At 41.1% G+C, this 15,404-nt stretch overlaps 1 protein-coding gene across 1 annotated transcript; it reads left to right on the top strand.

Annotated features, from left to right (window-relative positions):
• Nucleotides 1-2,528: 2,528 nt before the first annotated feature.
• prph2a (peripherin 2a (retinal degeneration, slow)) lies at nt 2,529-7,778 on the top strand (the record flags this gene model as incomplete). The annotated part of the gene is made up of 3 exons (XM_084341571.1): nt 2,529-3,109; nt 4,481-4,727; nt 7,572-7,778. 3 exons carry the CDS (start codon nt 2,529-2,531, stop codon nt 7,776-7,778), a joined length of 1,035 nt encoding a protein of 344 aa, XP_084197697.1.
• Nucleotides 7,779-15,404: the final 7,626 nt, after the last annotated feature.

Raw genomic sequence — 15,404 nt, 5'->3', positions numbered from 1 at the left:
TGGATGTTTGAAATTCCACTGTTGGAGCACAAAATCAATTCAGTTCAGATTAAAGTCGACGGCCACGCACATGAATCCTGTCGATTATATTTCCAGACGATTCACAAACTGCTGTGACACTGTTGGTGTAAATCACAGGCCTGAATTCCTCTGCTCATGTGTGGTGAACAACTGAAACTAAAATACAAAATAAAAATGTGATTCATATGAAGAAAACATGTTGAAGTTACTTGTTTCCACCCCCAGTTTCTATTATTTTGTCCATACAGTTTATACCAATGAGGGCCGGCTACATAACAGAAGCACCTCACACACAATCCATCCTCCAAAAGGTCAATGAAGTTATCATCAAGACTTCTCTTAGACAGTGTAAAGAAAACTGAACGTTATAGCATTATTCATGAATGTATAATACGGTATTATCTAAGGTAAGGTGAACCTAATAAACTGGCAACTGAGCGTAGTTAACTCGGGCTGCAACTAACATTGATTTTCAATTTTGAGCAATTTGGTGAATATTTTCTTTATCAAACAAAACTAGTTAAAAATGCCAATCATAATTGTCTTAAGCCCTTGCTGACATCTCCAGAACGCTTGCTTCATCTAACGGTCGGTCCAAAACCTTTAGACATTTACTTTACCGTCACATTAAAAAGGAAAATAAAAAATCCTCACAGCTGCGAAGCTGAAATCAGGGGCTGGTTGGTACTTTTACTTTAACAATGACTGACATGTAAAAACTGGTCTGTACTTTCTGTGCACTTTTCACAAAACAGTTTACCCCCTGCTGATTTACTTTTCACACAATTTACATGTCACAAAACTTTATTTTTAGTTGTGGTATGAATAAGGTGGAAATTGCTGCCAGCAGTCTTCCTGTACTTCCTGTACTGTCAAAACGTGTTCTCAAAATGTGGGAATTGTTAGTCGAGGGTCATTTATCAGCGTTCCAGGAGTCGTGGTGGATATTTAGGCATAATGAGTCTATCACCTGAACACCTGAATGGACTTAATGATAGTCAGCACTGCAAAGAATTTTTCACTTTTCACAAAATAATTATTGTAATTTTCAGCTTCCTGTTCCTCTGAACCTCTTACAGTGGGACTTGAATAAGGCCTGATAGAAAGCCTTTTCCTTCAGTGCTGTGCCTTTATGCTGCTGGACACCACCGGCTGTGAATAACTCGAACTCCTCTGTGCTGCCTCGACCTCACAGAAAGGAACTAAATCCAGTCCCTACTTTGTATTTTAAAATTATATCCTATTGAAATGAGATGCAATTAAGGAGTTCCTGCTCAACAACACTAGAACAACATGAAATGAGTTACAAAAAGTGGATGAAAGATGTAATGAAAGAGGCATCAGGAAGCTGTGCAGTGACTACTCTGAATAGCGTTTTGCGGGAACAACAGCCATTCTGCTGTGACGTGTCGTTAAGCGTCGCTGCAACCCTCATGTGCGGTCGAAGTGATGTTTTGAAGGAGTCGGAACAGAAGTCGTTCAGGGAAAGGCTCCACTTTGATCTGCATAAGCATCTGGCTCGTGTTTGTGCCAGACATAGTGTTGATTCTTACTGCCAAGATAGAAAGTGACAATAAGACATTAAGATCATTTGGAGCGCTTAAACCCCGTGTATTAGTTCACAAGATTAACGTCCATATTTATTGTTGTGTGACCGCCCAGCCAAGTAGCCTCAGGTTTGTGCTTGTTGTGCAGTTATAATCACATATTCAGTTTTAATAGAGGGGTCGAGGTGATCCTGAACGCTCGTTTATTTCAATGAATGGGCAACTGGGGCTTGAGCAGCACGGCCTAAAAGGTGAAGACATCCTGTTTGTGTTGAACTTGTGGACCCTATACCTGTGAATGGGTACGCTCCTTTATTAGCTCCATTTCCATGTCCATGGTCTTTGGCAGCCTTCAGCTCGGTGCCATTGGTGTGTTCGATCAAGGCGACCATGACCACGTGAACGCTCAAACCAATTATGGCCCCTGGCAGTGGCTTACGACCAGGCTCATCTTGTGTAGAGGGATTTTGGCAAATTGGATCAGGCTACTTACAGGGGCTTAGCATGACGTACTGCAACTTTGAGTTTAATCATGAGGATCCTCGGCAATCCTCCACCTCTCCAGGAGAAACGAACACAACTATTAGCTTCACCTGTGTGTAAAGAAGGGGGGAAAAACGGTAAAAGTTGGAGGAAATAACGCTTCAAGAAAGTTCAAGTTTCTGTCACAATGGGAGAGGAGTTAGCTTCGGAGAAATAACACTTCTTGGCTGTTCCCGGGTCATCCTGGGTTCTTCATCTCTGCTCCCTTGCTGTGGGATGGATTACAGGCTGAGCTGACTCTCCTGCCCCGTTGGACCAGCCAGATAGCGAAGAGACTGGAAAACAGGAGCTGCAGGTTGGCGCATTCAAGAACATTTCCCTGAACTGAGGGGCTAACTGGAAATTTTATAGCTCCTGCTGTTCTAGATTATCATCGACTCTCTTCTTCGCGGGCGAGGACGCATCACAGCTTGAAAAATGGCTTTGATGTTGGTCAAGTTCGACCTGAAGAAGCGAGTGAAGCTCGCTCAGACGGTCTGGTTCATGTACTGGTTCGCCGTAATGGCCGGCGTGCTGGTCTTCAGCATGGGCCTGTTCTTTAAGATCGAGCTGCGAAAGCGCTCAGAACTCATGGACAACAACGAGAGCCACTTCTTGCCCAACCTGCTCATAGTCATGGGTCTAATAGCCTGCGGCATCAACGCCTTGGGCGGCAAAATCTGCTACGACTCGCTGGATCCTACCAAGTTTGTGAAGTGGAAGCCCATTTTGAAGAACTTCCTGGTGTTCTGCGTCGTGTTCAACTGCCTGCTGATCGTGACGGCCGTGCTGTGTTTCTTGATGAGGATCCCCCTGCAGTTCACCCTGGCCGAGGGGCTGAGGAACGGCATGAAGTTCTACAAGGACACGGACACGCCGGGACGCTGCTACATGAAGAGGACCCTGGACCTGATGCAGATGGAGTTTCGCTGCTGCGGGAATGACAACTTCAGAGATTGGTTCGAGATTCAGTGGGTTAGCAACCGCTACCTTGATTTCAGCGCAAAGGAAGTGAAAGAGTAAGTGAGAAGGATTCATGATTATCTTTTAAATGTTAGAGATCATTAATGTTCGATGTGACAGAGATCATCAGTGAGTGCTTCAAGGTGGAACGGTACTTTAGGTACAGAGGCAGAGTTCAGTCTAAGTGGATTTGAAGGCAGGTCAGAGAAGGTGTATTACTCACTTTCGTCCACGAAGGATTACCGTCAAAGAAATGGTGACAGAAATAGTTTGCAAAGGGGTCGCGGCATTGGGGGCTGCAAGGACGGAAGAGGTTACTAGGCAGTTTTATGGATAAAGGTGGGAGGAGGGACTTTGGTGATTAGGTCCAGAAAAAGATACACAAGTTCAAAAAGGCATGAGAGGGATTAAAGGTTCATGAATCCAATCTATCGTCAGTGATATGAGGTCTCTGTGTGAGAACTTGTTAATATCGACACTGATTTTGGGCAACAAGCGGCAATTTCAACTTTGTACAGACAGTTGTGACCAGGACATTTCTGAGCGTTAATTAGAGTTTAATCTGAAGGATTACAGTGTGGATGTCCTTCAGGAATCAGTGTCCTGTCCAATCAGCAGAGGACCTGGCAACACTCCAGGGACAGCACTGTCCAACAAAACAAAGTGTAGCTGTGATTTTAAAATCATTATAAAGACTGGCTGCCTGATTACAATAAAAGCGAACAGTAACACATTGAAAACTCGTCAGGTGTAGAGCGATAAGGCATCTATGAACGAAATTCTGTCATTTTCAACCAAGTCTTTCAAATCCTCACTTAATGATCCTGACTGTCAGCACATCTAGAACCCTCCTGTACAGTGTGGTACTTCCTGTTTGTTCTGTGACGTTATTTTGATGGTTCTAGAAATCGCTGATCCATATCCAACCTCCTTAGTTCTTAATGATCTAATCGTACGTGTGTTTCCACTGACCAACGACGATCAATCAGGTGTGAGCACTGACACAGTTTTGCTCATGTGCGCCAGAAAACGTTTATTTTTATGAAGAGGTTTAGACATTTTGAAAAAGAAGATTTTGGGTCGAACCCTTATGTAAAAAACGATTGTAATTGAACATAATATAAGAGATGATGAAGTGGTTGTGATTATTTTATGCCAATAACAATACTGGTCAACTTCTACAGGTGATAAACTGAGCAGAATTTGATTAAATTAGTTTGATCCAGTAACTGAAAAGGTAAAAATAATCTGCATCAACAATCATCACACCTTATAGTTATTTTGGTAGAGGTCTGACATTGCTACTTTTAGCCCCCACTACCACTACAGGTGTAGTATGGCCACTTCCTGACCTTTAATCTCACTCACCTTTCCCTTCATCCTGTCATAACATGACACCAACATGACACTTTGCCTCATCCTCTTAGCCGCATTGGGAGCAACGTGGACGGCCAGTATCTGATGGACGGAGTCCCGTTCAGCTGCTGTAACCCCAGCTCCCCCAGACCCTGCATCCAGGGCCAGATGACCAACAACACCGCCCACTACAGCTACGACCACTACACGGAGGAGCTCAACGTGTGGAAGCGCGGCTGCAGCGAGGCCATGCTGTCCTACTACGGAGGCATGATGAACACCATCGGAGCCCTGGTGGTGCTGGTCACGATGCTGGAGGTCAGGGCCAGCGATGCATCGCACACAAACACACAAACGTGATAATCTTCCACGTCACTTCAGATAGTTTAAATCAAAAATGATAATTGCTCCACCGTGGGTAGTTCACATGAAATATGGCGCATTACATCAACCTTGGAAGTTGTAGATTACACATACAAACACATACAAACACTGAAGCAACACGTCCACAAATAGAAGTTGGACAGTGCTGTGCGTGACACCGATTTAATGAGACATTAATAAGTGCTGATAAACAGTATAATCTACAGCTTACACAGCTGTTGGTGCACAGAGCGGCCATCTTGAGGTTTGGTAAGTGGATCTGACTTTACAAGTTGGTAATCCAACTTCAGGGATTGTTCCAGTTGAAATAACCAGCTGGAAACACAGTAATCGTGACTTCCAGTTCAAATGCAGCGCAACATTAGCCTTCTTTAGCACTGCAGTCCTTTAATGGAGGGCGGGAAGTCAACCAGACCGACATTTTCCAAAACAACCAGTTAGTCTTAATGGTTCAAGTCTTTTCTCCAGTAAAACCAGAACATACGGTTTGAAAATACTTTGATAAACCATTAAGCTCCAGTTAATGTCACTTGGCCGAAGTTTTGTCTCATTGTGGGCTCATTACTGCCCCCGGAGGCCGGATTGTGGAAAACACCCTCTGGTACATGAAGGTCAGTTGTAGACGGTGTTTTTTCAGGGGCAACAATGAGCCCATTCTTCACTGGATATCATATCTGAAAAGGGACACAAAGGTGAGATTTATGTTTTCTTGGAGGGGTTTCAAAACATTATCTTTTGGTTTTACAAGAGCGAAGCCTTTAAGGAAGAAGAATAACTGGTGTAAAACATGTTAAATACTTCCATAAGGTTGTTGAACCTGCAGTGGAGGAGACAATCCTCACTTCGCATTGAGATGTGGTGTTTATAAAATATTCATTTCAAAAGTTATCTGCTGTGCACTTTTTCTTTCTTTCTTTCTCTCTTTCTTTCTTTCTTTCTTTCTCCCTTTCACCAGGATGTCCCTTAAGATTAAAATCTCCAAGATAGCACACCATTATAAAATTAAAGAAACCATAGTCCATTAAAGAGTGAGTCAAAAAGCAGCACAATATACAGAAGGGACAACAGAAACATAATACCAAGTCCGACTAGAAATAACAAAATCATTAAGCTGTCGTCTGTTCTGTAGATTTGTCACAAAAACATCTCGCTCGTACACTTTTGAAAACAGTCGTCAGAGGTAAAGTAACTATAAAAAGTACACAGTTTTTCGTGGAGGATTTCTTTGGTGATTCAATAAAACATTCAGATCCTTTACTTTAAACTCAGGGAGGGCTCAGTACGATGGTTTAAGGCCTCCTAACGAGAAGTGAGGTGAGCACGCGAAGCTGTGACCCAGTTGGCGCTTCCTCTCCTCACTCCTCCCCCGTCTTAAATTCACTTACTGCATCTCCTTCCAAAACAACTCTATCCTCTTTACCTAAATATCACTCCTCCTCCCGCCCCCACTGTGAGGTTACCCTGCACCACCTCTGGCAAATGCACGCACCTGCAGCTTACCTTCAGCATCTCACCTGCTACTTTCTACCAAAATCCTATCGCTGCCACATGGCACCTCACCTCTCCTCAACTTTCTCCTCCCTGAGCCTCCAATGCCGACATCTGCTGTTGTTTCCGTTAAGGTCCGAGAATCTGAACAGCAACAAACAGATCTTAGTCCGGCAGAGAGACCCGCGCTCTAAAAAAAACATGGATCTGGATTGTCCCAGAAGCTGATCAGACGCACAGTCGGAGGAATCCCAGATTTAGGAGCAGTTATGTAAGCGTCTCTGTGCTGACACAGATATCGGGTTCAGAGATGGAGTAATGGGTTAATCTCGAGGAGGTGACGGGGACGGACCCACTTCCTGGAGCTTGAGCTCTCTGAAGATCTGATCTGATGTCACTGTTTACAGTCCTTAAATTAAATTACACCATAACACGTCTAATGATAGAGTACACCTCCAGGCTGTCGACTGGTTCAATGTGTGTTTATTTTTATACTTTTTTATTTTTGTTTTAACACGTACCCACACACTTCCCTTTTTAAAAATTCACACGTACACACCAAACACCTGACGTTACAGTTTCTCACATGCACCGACGCATGAAAAAATAACTCGACCTCATTTTGTTATTAGTACAAGTTGTTGTCGTCTAATCTATCTCGTCTCTTTGTGTTGTGTTGCATTAAACTAATCACAAAGAAGAGGAAGAGTTTAAAGATATTTAAAGCAGGACTGCAACTCAGTTATTTATATTATCGATTAATTTGCTGATTGTTTTCTTGATTTACTTGATTAAATAGAAAAGTGAAGACTGCCGTCAAAATTTAATTAAATGCCATAATGTAAATTTACCATAATGTAGGACAATTTAAAGCACATTTGAGAAGCTGGATCAAAACATGTTTGGCATTTTTGCATGTAAAGTGACTAAAGAGATGACTAATCGATTAATAAACTGATTGTTGCAGCTCTAATTCTTAAAAGTTATTAAATTTTGATGGAAAGTTATGACATTATGATGATAATACACATTTTTAACTCCTTTTCCTTTATAAACAATCTGAATCTTGATGATAGTGAGTTTCTTAAGTCAAATATTTTTAACTTATTTGAAATATTATCGATATAAAGTTATTTTTCCATGTATCTTTTGCAATTTGGAGACGAGCCACTTCATTTTGTACAGTGACAATAAGCTTTATCAGCAATTATGGTCACATACAAGAAGATATTGTGATGTCTGAATGGCTCAGGTTCAGGTTGATCTGATATGTGTCCCTCTCCGCTCCAGTTCGCGGTGACCATCGGCCTGCAGTACGTGAACAGCTCCCTGTCCACCCTGGTTAACCCGGAGGACCCGGAGAGCGAGAGCGAGGGCTGGATCCTGGAGAAGACGGTGAAGGAGACGTTCACTGACATCATGGACAAAATGAAGGCCATGGGCAAAGGCAGCAAAGTGGAGGAGGGGGACGAGGCAGCGGTGGCCACGGTGAGCTGAGCGAACCCCCTCCTGCAAAAACTGACACCACTCCCACCTGAAGAGGAGCCGAGGGGGACGTGTGAGATTACAACGTTTTTCTACCAACATTCATTACGTAGACGCTACCTACACACACAGATTTGGCTATGAACTCCTTTCCAAATGGACTCCTTGCATGAATAAATTATAAACTGTATGTCCAGACATAGAGAGATGAACAGTAAGAAGAGTTATGGTAGGTTTTTTCTTTTTCATTTTCACCGAATGAATCCATCTCCGGCTCCAACGTTTGCTTCACAACTTACTTTTAAGAGAGATTTCCCGTTTTCATTCCAAGTCAGGTAAATGTGATGTGTGTTGATAATTGTCAGACTCAAGATTGTATAACAAAATGATAGTTTTGAAGTCCCTTTATGTCGCTTTTAAAAAGCAAATTTCTAGAAAAAAGCATGACGAAATAATGAATCATAAAAATGTCACAGAAGCTGCTCTGTAGTCTGGTGGTTCGGCAGCGGACACTCCTGTATCTCCTGTCAGACAGCAGCAGGGTAAACAGGCTGATAGAGATAAAAAGCTTGGTAAGTGTGAAAAGTTTTGGGGGATTGTCAGACGCAAGATTCAGCATCAGTCAACAACCAGCTGCTCTGTAGTCTGGCAGTACGGCAGGTGATGCTCCTGTATCACCTGTCAGACAGCAGCAGGGTTTTTTTGTGACCTGTTTAGCACTTTGGCTTGTAGCTCATACTGTATATAGACAAATCAAACTAAGTAAGACCTTTTTTTTATACTCCAGTCCACCTTTGGATCCTCTGGATGAGCTCCTGAGATGGAGTAAAATGATGATTTGAATGAATCGGTATGAGTTATGTATGAATGTTGCAGCACGTGGTCGAAGAGTGAGGCACGAGAACTGGGACGTGAGCCCCAGGAAAAGCAAGGGCCAGCTCCTCGAACCTGCGGAGGACGACTGAAATTGGCAGCTAAATCTTGGCTCCCGACCGCTGTACTGTAATCTCAGATCCTCGTTGGTGTTTTCCCTTTTGTGCATTCAGTATCTGTATATTGACACGTATGTATGTATATTCTAACAACTGGGTTTCTTTGTACATAGTGTAGAAAAAAAACGATGAAAGAATTTAACTTTTTTTAAAAAGATTGTATTTAAGCTAAATCTTTTATTTAAATCCATGTAAAGTTTGTTTTTTCCATATGATTATTTTTTTTCTCTTTCTGGCTTCGTGTGTCTGTGTAGAAGAAGAGATTACCGATGATTGTATACACGAATAAAGGATTTTAGAGATGTGATCTGACACTGGAATGAGCGCGTCGTGTTGTCTCGACCTTGAGTCACACAAACCTGAGATCAAGAGGCGAGGCACGCTGTGAGCGGCGCAGGGTTCCTGATTAAGTCAATAGGATGAGGGCAATTATGGCATTACTGCTTTCACATGGACATGGGATGACTCTTCACATGTCCAATACAAGCACGAGTGTATGAGTGTGTGTGAGGGGGTTACACACTGGATGCGTTCACAAACAGATGTGTATTTGACTTTTCCAGGTAGAAACTCTCTGTTTTTCTGTTGATCTCGTCCACAATGTGATATTTTTGTGCCTTAAATCAGCTCTAGGATGAGCTTTGACTTCATAGGAAGCCAGCAACAAATCCTCTGATCCCGTCAGGCCTCTTGTTGATAAAAAGAAAGGTGCAGTCACAACCCGCTGCATCTGCATCTGAACTCAGATCCACATATATTCTGCAAACCCAATAAATGAGGAATCCGTGATATCAAAGCCAGTGCAGTTGGGCAGATTGCGGAGGGAGTGGGTGGGAGCTGTGAAGAGTCAGCGGGAACGGTAAAGAGGCCAACTCTTCCCGGTATTTTTGTTGGACCAAAGCACATAACCGGCGCTGAGTAGATAAGAAGCCCTAATCGGCTTTAGATTAGCATTGAGCCCCTCAGCCAGGTGAGCAGGTGACGTCCTACCGCCGGACTCACGTCACACAGTCAGAGACACCGAGGGCAGAAAACAAACAGGAGAAAGTGAAGATCTGAGCAGGAGGAAGTATGGCTCCTGACTTTTGTAATCTTCAAAGTAAATAGTATCTGGTAGCTATTGTAATCCAATAGTGTACATGTAGTGGAGTAAAAAGTAAGTAGTGGCATAAAATGGAAATACTGAAGTACAGAGAGAGTTTCTATCCACAGTTTTTGAGTAAATGTACTTACCTGCATCCCTCAGTACCTTTGAGTGTTTCTGAATCCAATTACTTAAAGTACTTAAGTATTATCCACCAGTGCTGATGCACTAGTGAGGAAAACATGTCAAAGATATCCACAGATATTAATTATCAGATCAACATGTCGTCTACCGGCAGTTTCAATCAGCGATGGAAGAAGTATTTAAGTCATTTCCTTTAGTGAAAGTACAGGAGTATTACCATTAAAATATACTTAGAGTATAAGTACTGATTTTGCAGAATGGCGGATTTCAGACATTTAATTATTAATTATAATCACTGATAGTTAATGTGTTCGTCACTTTAATGTTGAAGCTGGTAAAAGTGGAGCTCATTTTAATTTATTTAAATATTCTATCAGCTGGGTGACTTTATCAATTAAGTTTCAAATTAAGTTAAGTTTGATCTTAACCTCCAATAGAATGTATTTATTGATTACAATATGTATTAATCTGCAAAATAACAAGAATAAGAGTACTGAGAATCTGTACTCAAGTACGAGCACAGTCACAGAACTGAAATATTACTTAATTTCAAGTAAAACTAGTGGTATTAAAGTAACTCTGGAAGTGAAAGTATTCTTCTCAAGCACTACTCAGAGTATTAGTTACAGAAGATGGAAATACTCAAGTAAAGTAAAAGTACCTCAAAATAGTAGTACAGTGGTGGAAGAAGTTTTTTAATCATCCATTACAAGTACAAGCCTTGCATTCACTATTTCACTTAAGTAAAAGTACACAAATACTGTATATTTAAAGTACCACAAATAAAAGTACTCATATTATTGATGTATTGATCCATAACAACGTTTTATAAACTTATAGTATGTTTTGCATGTTAATAAAGTTTAAAAATTAAGTGTTGCTGTCAAATAAATGTGGTGGAGTGGAAATATGAAGTAGCAGAACGTGGAAATACTCAAGTACAAGTACCTCAAAATACTAGTACAGTACTCTACTCGAGTAAATGTACTTACTTTCCACCATTGGCTGCTTTTAATAGGCGGTTGAGGAAGTATTTAAATAATCCATTACGAGTACAAGCTTTATATTCACTATTTCACTTAAGTCAGATTACCCCAAATAAGTAATAGTAGTGGAGTAAAAGTATAAAGTAGTTTAAGATGGAAGTACTTGTGTAAATATACTTAGTTTCTCTGGCTTCAGTGTTGGTTCTGCTTCTATTCTTCATGCCACTTCTATTAAATGACCAAACAGCCTCTGAACTTCTGGACGAGCTCCTTCGCTTCACACATTTGTAGAAGAAATAACTTTCGTACATGTGATAAACCAGAAGAAACTTTCCTCTGGTGTCTCGTCAACAATACTTCCTCGATCAGAAACCAGCAGTCTGCAGCAGCTCACACAGAGACTTCATCCATCAGGGATCCTGTGTGGCGTCTGCATTCTGCTGCTCTCTGTTGGTGACTGAAGGTAAAATAAATAAAATCATCCCGACTGTGAATCTAATCTCCAACAGTAATCTGAAACACAGTCAAGTCTCCAGCTGATTCACCGACACTCACACTGTTTCTGCTCCGAGCCAACTTTCATGTTGTCTCTTTAATTCAGTCTGATGCCAAACGTCTCCAAACTTCCTCCATGTCAGCGATAAATCTGCTGGCCTGCGTCAACACGCCACGTACAGTTAAAATCCACAAGAGGGCGTCTTCCCATCAGTGATCATGTCACAGGGGCGACCTCCCCACTGCTGGGAAAACCTTTAAAGTGAAGAAAACGTGTTATTTCAGCTTGATGTTTGTTGCAAAGAAAAACACAGGAAGCACCTGCAGCAGAGTCCCTTCATATGTGATGATGCAGTGCTGACAGTGATGGTGACGCCTGAGACAGACCCAGTATCCTGCTCCCTCCAAACAAGATGGATTAAGATGGCAAAAATATCATTTTTATCTGATCTGTTGACTTTTCTGATTAATCGATTAGCAGTTTGGTGTGTTTGAAAAATCAGAAATGAGAGATTCCTCAAGTCGAGCTCTTCAGTTTGGTGGTTTTGTGCGACCGACAGACCAAAGTTCAAAGGTTTTTAACGAAGATAACGCGTTTTATTAATATTTTTCTGACTTTGTGAAGTAAAACCCAAAATATTAAATATAGAATCATGTAAAACAGGAAAAAAGCATCAAGTTCTCACGTTTAAAAAGCTAAAAACAGACGTTGTTTGACTTTTCTGCTTAATAAATGACATAATTACAATTAATCAGCTATCAAAATACTTGTAGATCATTCTGTGTTGATCGTAATCACCTAATAACACTCATCGACATAGTAAATTAACAATTATTCATACATTTGAGAAGCTGATTGAAATGATTCATCGTTTATCTTAATTGTTGCTGATTACTTTTCTGTCCATGGACTAATCATTGCAGCTCTTAAAATGACCATCACAGGCTTCAAATGTCAGCTTATTGATTGTTTTCTTGTCCAACAAACACTCTGAAACCCCAAAACATTAAATATACAATGATTTTAACAGGAAAAAGCATCAAATCCTCACGTTATAGAAGTTAAAAGCAGAGAACTTTTGACATTTCTGCTTAATAAATGATGATAAACACATTATTATAACTATTACAATAGCTGTTGATCATTTTCTGCTGATCGACTAATAGATTAATGAACTAATCATTGCGGCTCTAACAATGACTGTCATTAAAACGTTCAGCAAATTAAAAACTATTAATGTTGCTGGTTACTTTTCAGTCAAATGACTTATCAATGCAGCAAAATTACATTTCAAATTACTTGTTTTTTGTCCAAACAACACCTGAAACCCCAAAATATTATATATCCAATGATTTAAGACGAGGAAAAGAATAAAATCCTTGCATTTGAAAAGCTAAAACACAGAATGTTAATAAATGACACTTTACAGCTTATCGAAAGTAGTTGTTGATCATTTTCAACAAAGATTCACATCTGAAAAGCTGAAGTCAGAGATTTTTTTGCCATTGTTGCTTCATAAGTGACTCAAAATCATACAAAACTGTTGCTGATTACTTTTCTGTCAAAGGACTAATTGTTGCATCCAAGGTGACGTCTTCAAATGAGTCGTTTCATCCAGCCAACGCAAATATGAAACGTACAAAGCACCAAATCCTCACATTTGAGCAGCTAAAATCAGAGAATGTTTGACATTTCTATTGAACAGATTCATGTGAGACGACTAATCAAATAAAAACTCAGAGCTAGAATGATTCACAGGATTTTATAGGAGCGAACAGACTCATGAACATGTACAGTAGATCATGTAGGAGATTAAAATAAACCCAGCTATGCATCCAGAATGTGACTAATTAATTGATGTGAGTGATTATTAATGCATAAAAGGAGCTGCAGTGATTAATTCACGAATTAAACATGTGAGATGTGATTTCTTTATAGAGCGACGGCGACTGACACGTGCTGTAATATTAACCGAGGTTACGGGTTGACCTTGGTGTTTGAGGCAAAGGTCAGGGCCGGTGCTACGTATCACGTCTCACTCTGCACTTCACTACGGGCTGAATAAATATGGCAGACAGAAAGAAAAGCAGAGACAGAGGCAGAGAGAGGCCCGTGACTGGTAGATGTGTGGCCTGCTCAGAGGGGCATTGTTGGAGCTATGAGAGGACAATGCACTGCCCCCGCCCTGAATACTCGCCATACCAGCTGACCAGCCATTACCAACACTGCTGCTGCCGCCGCCGCTGCTGCTGCCCCGTTACAATTCCTGCTGCTCGGACACACACACATGCACACACACACACACACACACACGGACACACACACACAGCTTCCCACCCAACCTCAATCATAAGTTTAGTCTTACAAGGCGAAAAAACTCTAACAGTAGACAGAGGAGAGAAACCAGGTGGGAGGCCGGCAGCGCCTGACAAAAGGCTTAAGTCAAGGCATGCATGGGCACACATATTGTGTCGCCTCCTGCGTGTGTGTGTGTGTGTGTGTGTGTGTGTGTGTGTGTGTGATTTACAGCGAGTTAAGTTTAGACCCTCGCACCTATCTGTTCCTTCAGCAATAACAGTTGAGCAGTAGCAGCCACCCAGAGAGAACCAGCGCACACATCACACCTTCTTATTATTTCAGGATCCTCGACAGAAGAACGAGTCCTGAGCGTAGCCGAGGGTGCGACACAGAGTTCGGGTCAGTTACTTGAGCAAAAGTACCAATAAAGACCAGCACAAGTAAAAGTCCTGCGTTAGAAATCTTATGTAAAAGTACAGAAGTAGACATTATAAGAAATATTTAACTAGATCTTTTACTTTTTCATCAAGATCCCTGAGAAAAAATTCCCAGATCTGAACCAAAAGTTAATGGGCTCTATTCTGGGCCGAGACCCGTCCTCCATCCGGGTTTCATGGAAATCTGTTGAGTAGTTTTTGTGTAATCCTGCTGACAAACCAACAAACCAACAGACACACTGTGTAATGAGAATGTGAAGATTAAAGGGCCACTCGGGAGTTTTGGAGAAGAAAATCAAACTACAACATTAATGAGGTAATAACACAAACTCAGAACATACGTTTTATCTCCTTCAGTGAATAAACAAGGAAAATAACAGTGTGCAGAACACTGTTTGAAGCTAGAAAGGTGGCAGGGTCCACCACAGATAAACAAAGTGAAACAGTATGTAACAGTGTTGTCCTGTAAGGTCAGTTTGTTTGTTCAGTTTACTCGGTCATGAAGACAAAGAGAGTTTGTTTATTTAGATTGTTCAGCAGATTTCCTCCACGTCTCAGACGTCTTTGAGACGTCAGCAGTTTCACAAAAGAGTCAATTCCCCTTTAAACTTCTCACAAAGTTGAACTCGAACTGTTTGAGGCCCAAAGAGGCGCAATCGTCCAACGTTTCAGAATAAATGCACATCACAGAGAAGTCTACATAGATGGAAACACATGTGCAGCAGAGCTTCATGTTTTCTGTTTTCTTCTTTCCTGTTCTACGAATCGAATCACGACCTCTTCGGAGGAACCACAGGAACAAACTCCCTGACTGTGGACCAACATGCTATAACATCTGACATGGCAGACTCTTTCACTCCTGATGTTTTAGTAGAAGTTTCAGCTTATACTTGAGTACAAGTACTTTGAGCAGGACTTTTACTTGTAACTGGATACTTCTAGTGTTGTACAGATGATACTTCCTCCATCAGTGATAATATGCAGCCGAGTTGTTAAAAAGTACATTATTTACTTGTCAGCAGAAGAAGCATTAATAAGCTTAAGTTGCATTCAATTGTTATATTCAAGTAAAGTGAAGATATCGTGTTATCTTTACATTTTTACACACTTTTACACACTTGTTCTAATTACAAGTAATTATAATAATAAATTATACATATATTTAAATGTATGTAATCTGGAAGGTAACTAGTGACTGAAG

The sequence above is a fragment of the Pagrus pagrus genome (genome assembly GCF_965226575.1).
Source record: "Pagrus pagrus genome assembly, chromosome: 21".
NCBI classification, from domain to species: domain Eukaryota; kingdom Metazoa; phylum Chordata; class Actinopteri; order Spariformes; family Sparidae; genus Pagrus; species Pagrus pagrus.
This window is presented reverse-complemented; position numbering and strand designations above follow the sequence as displayed.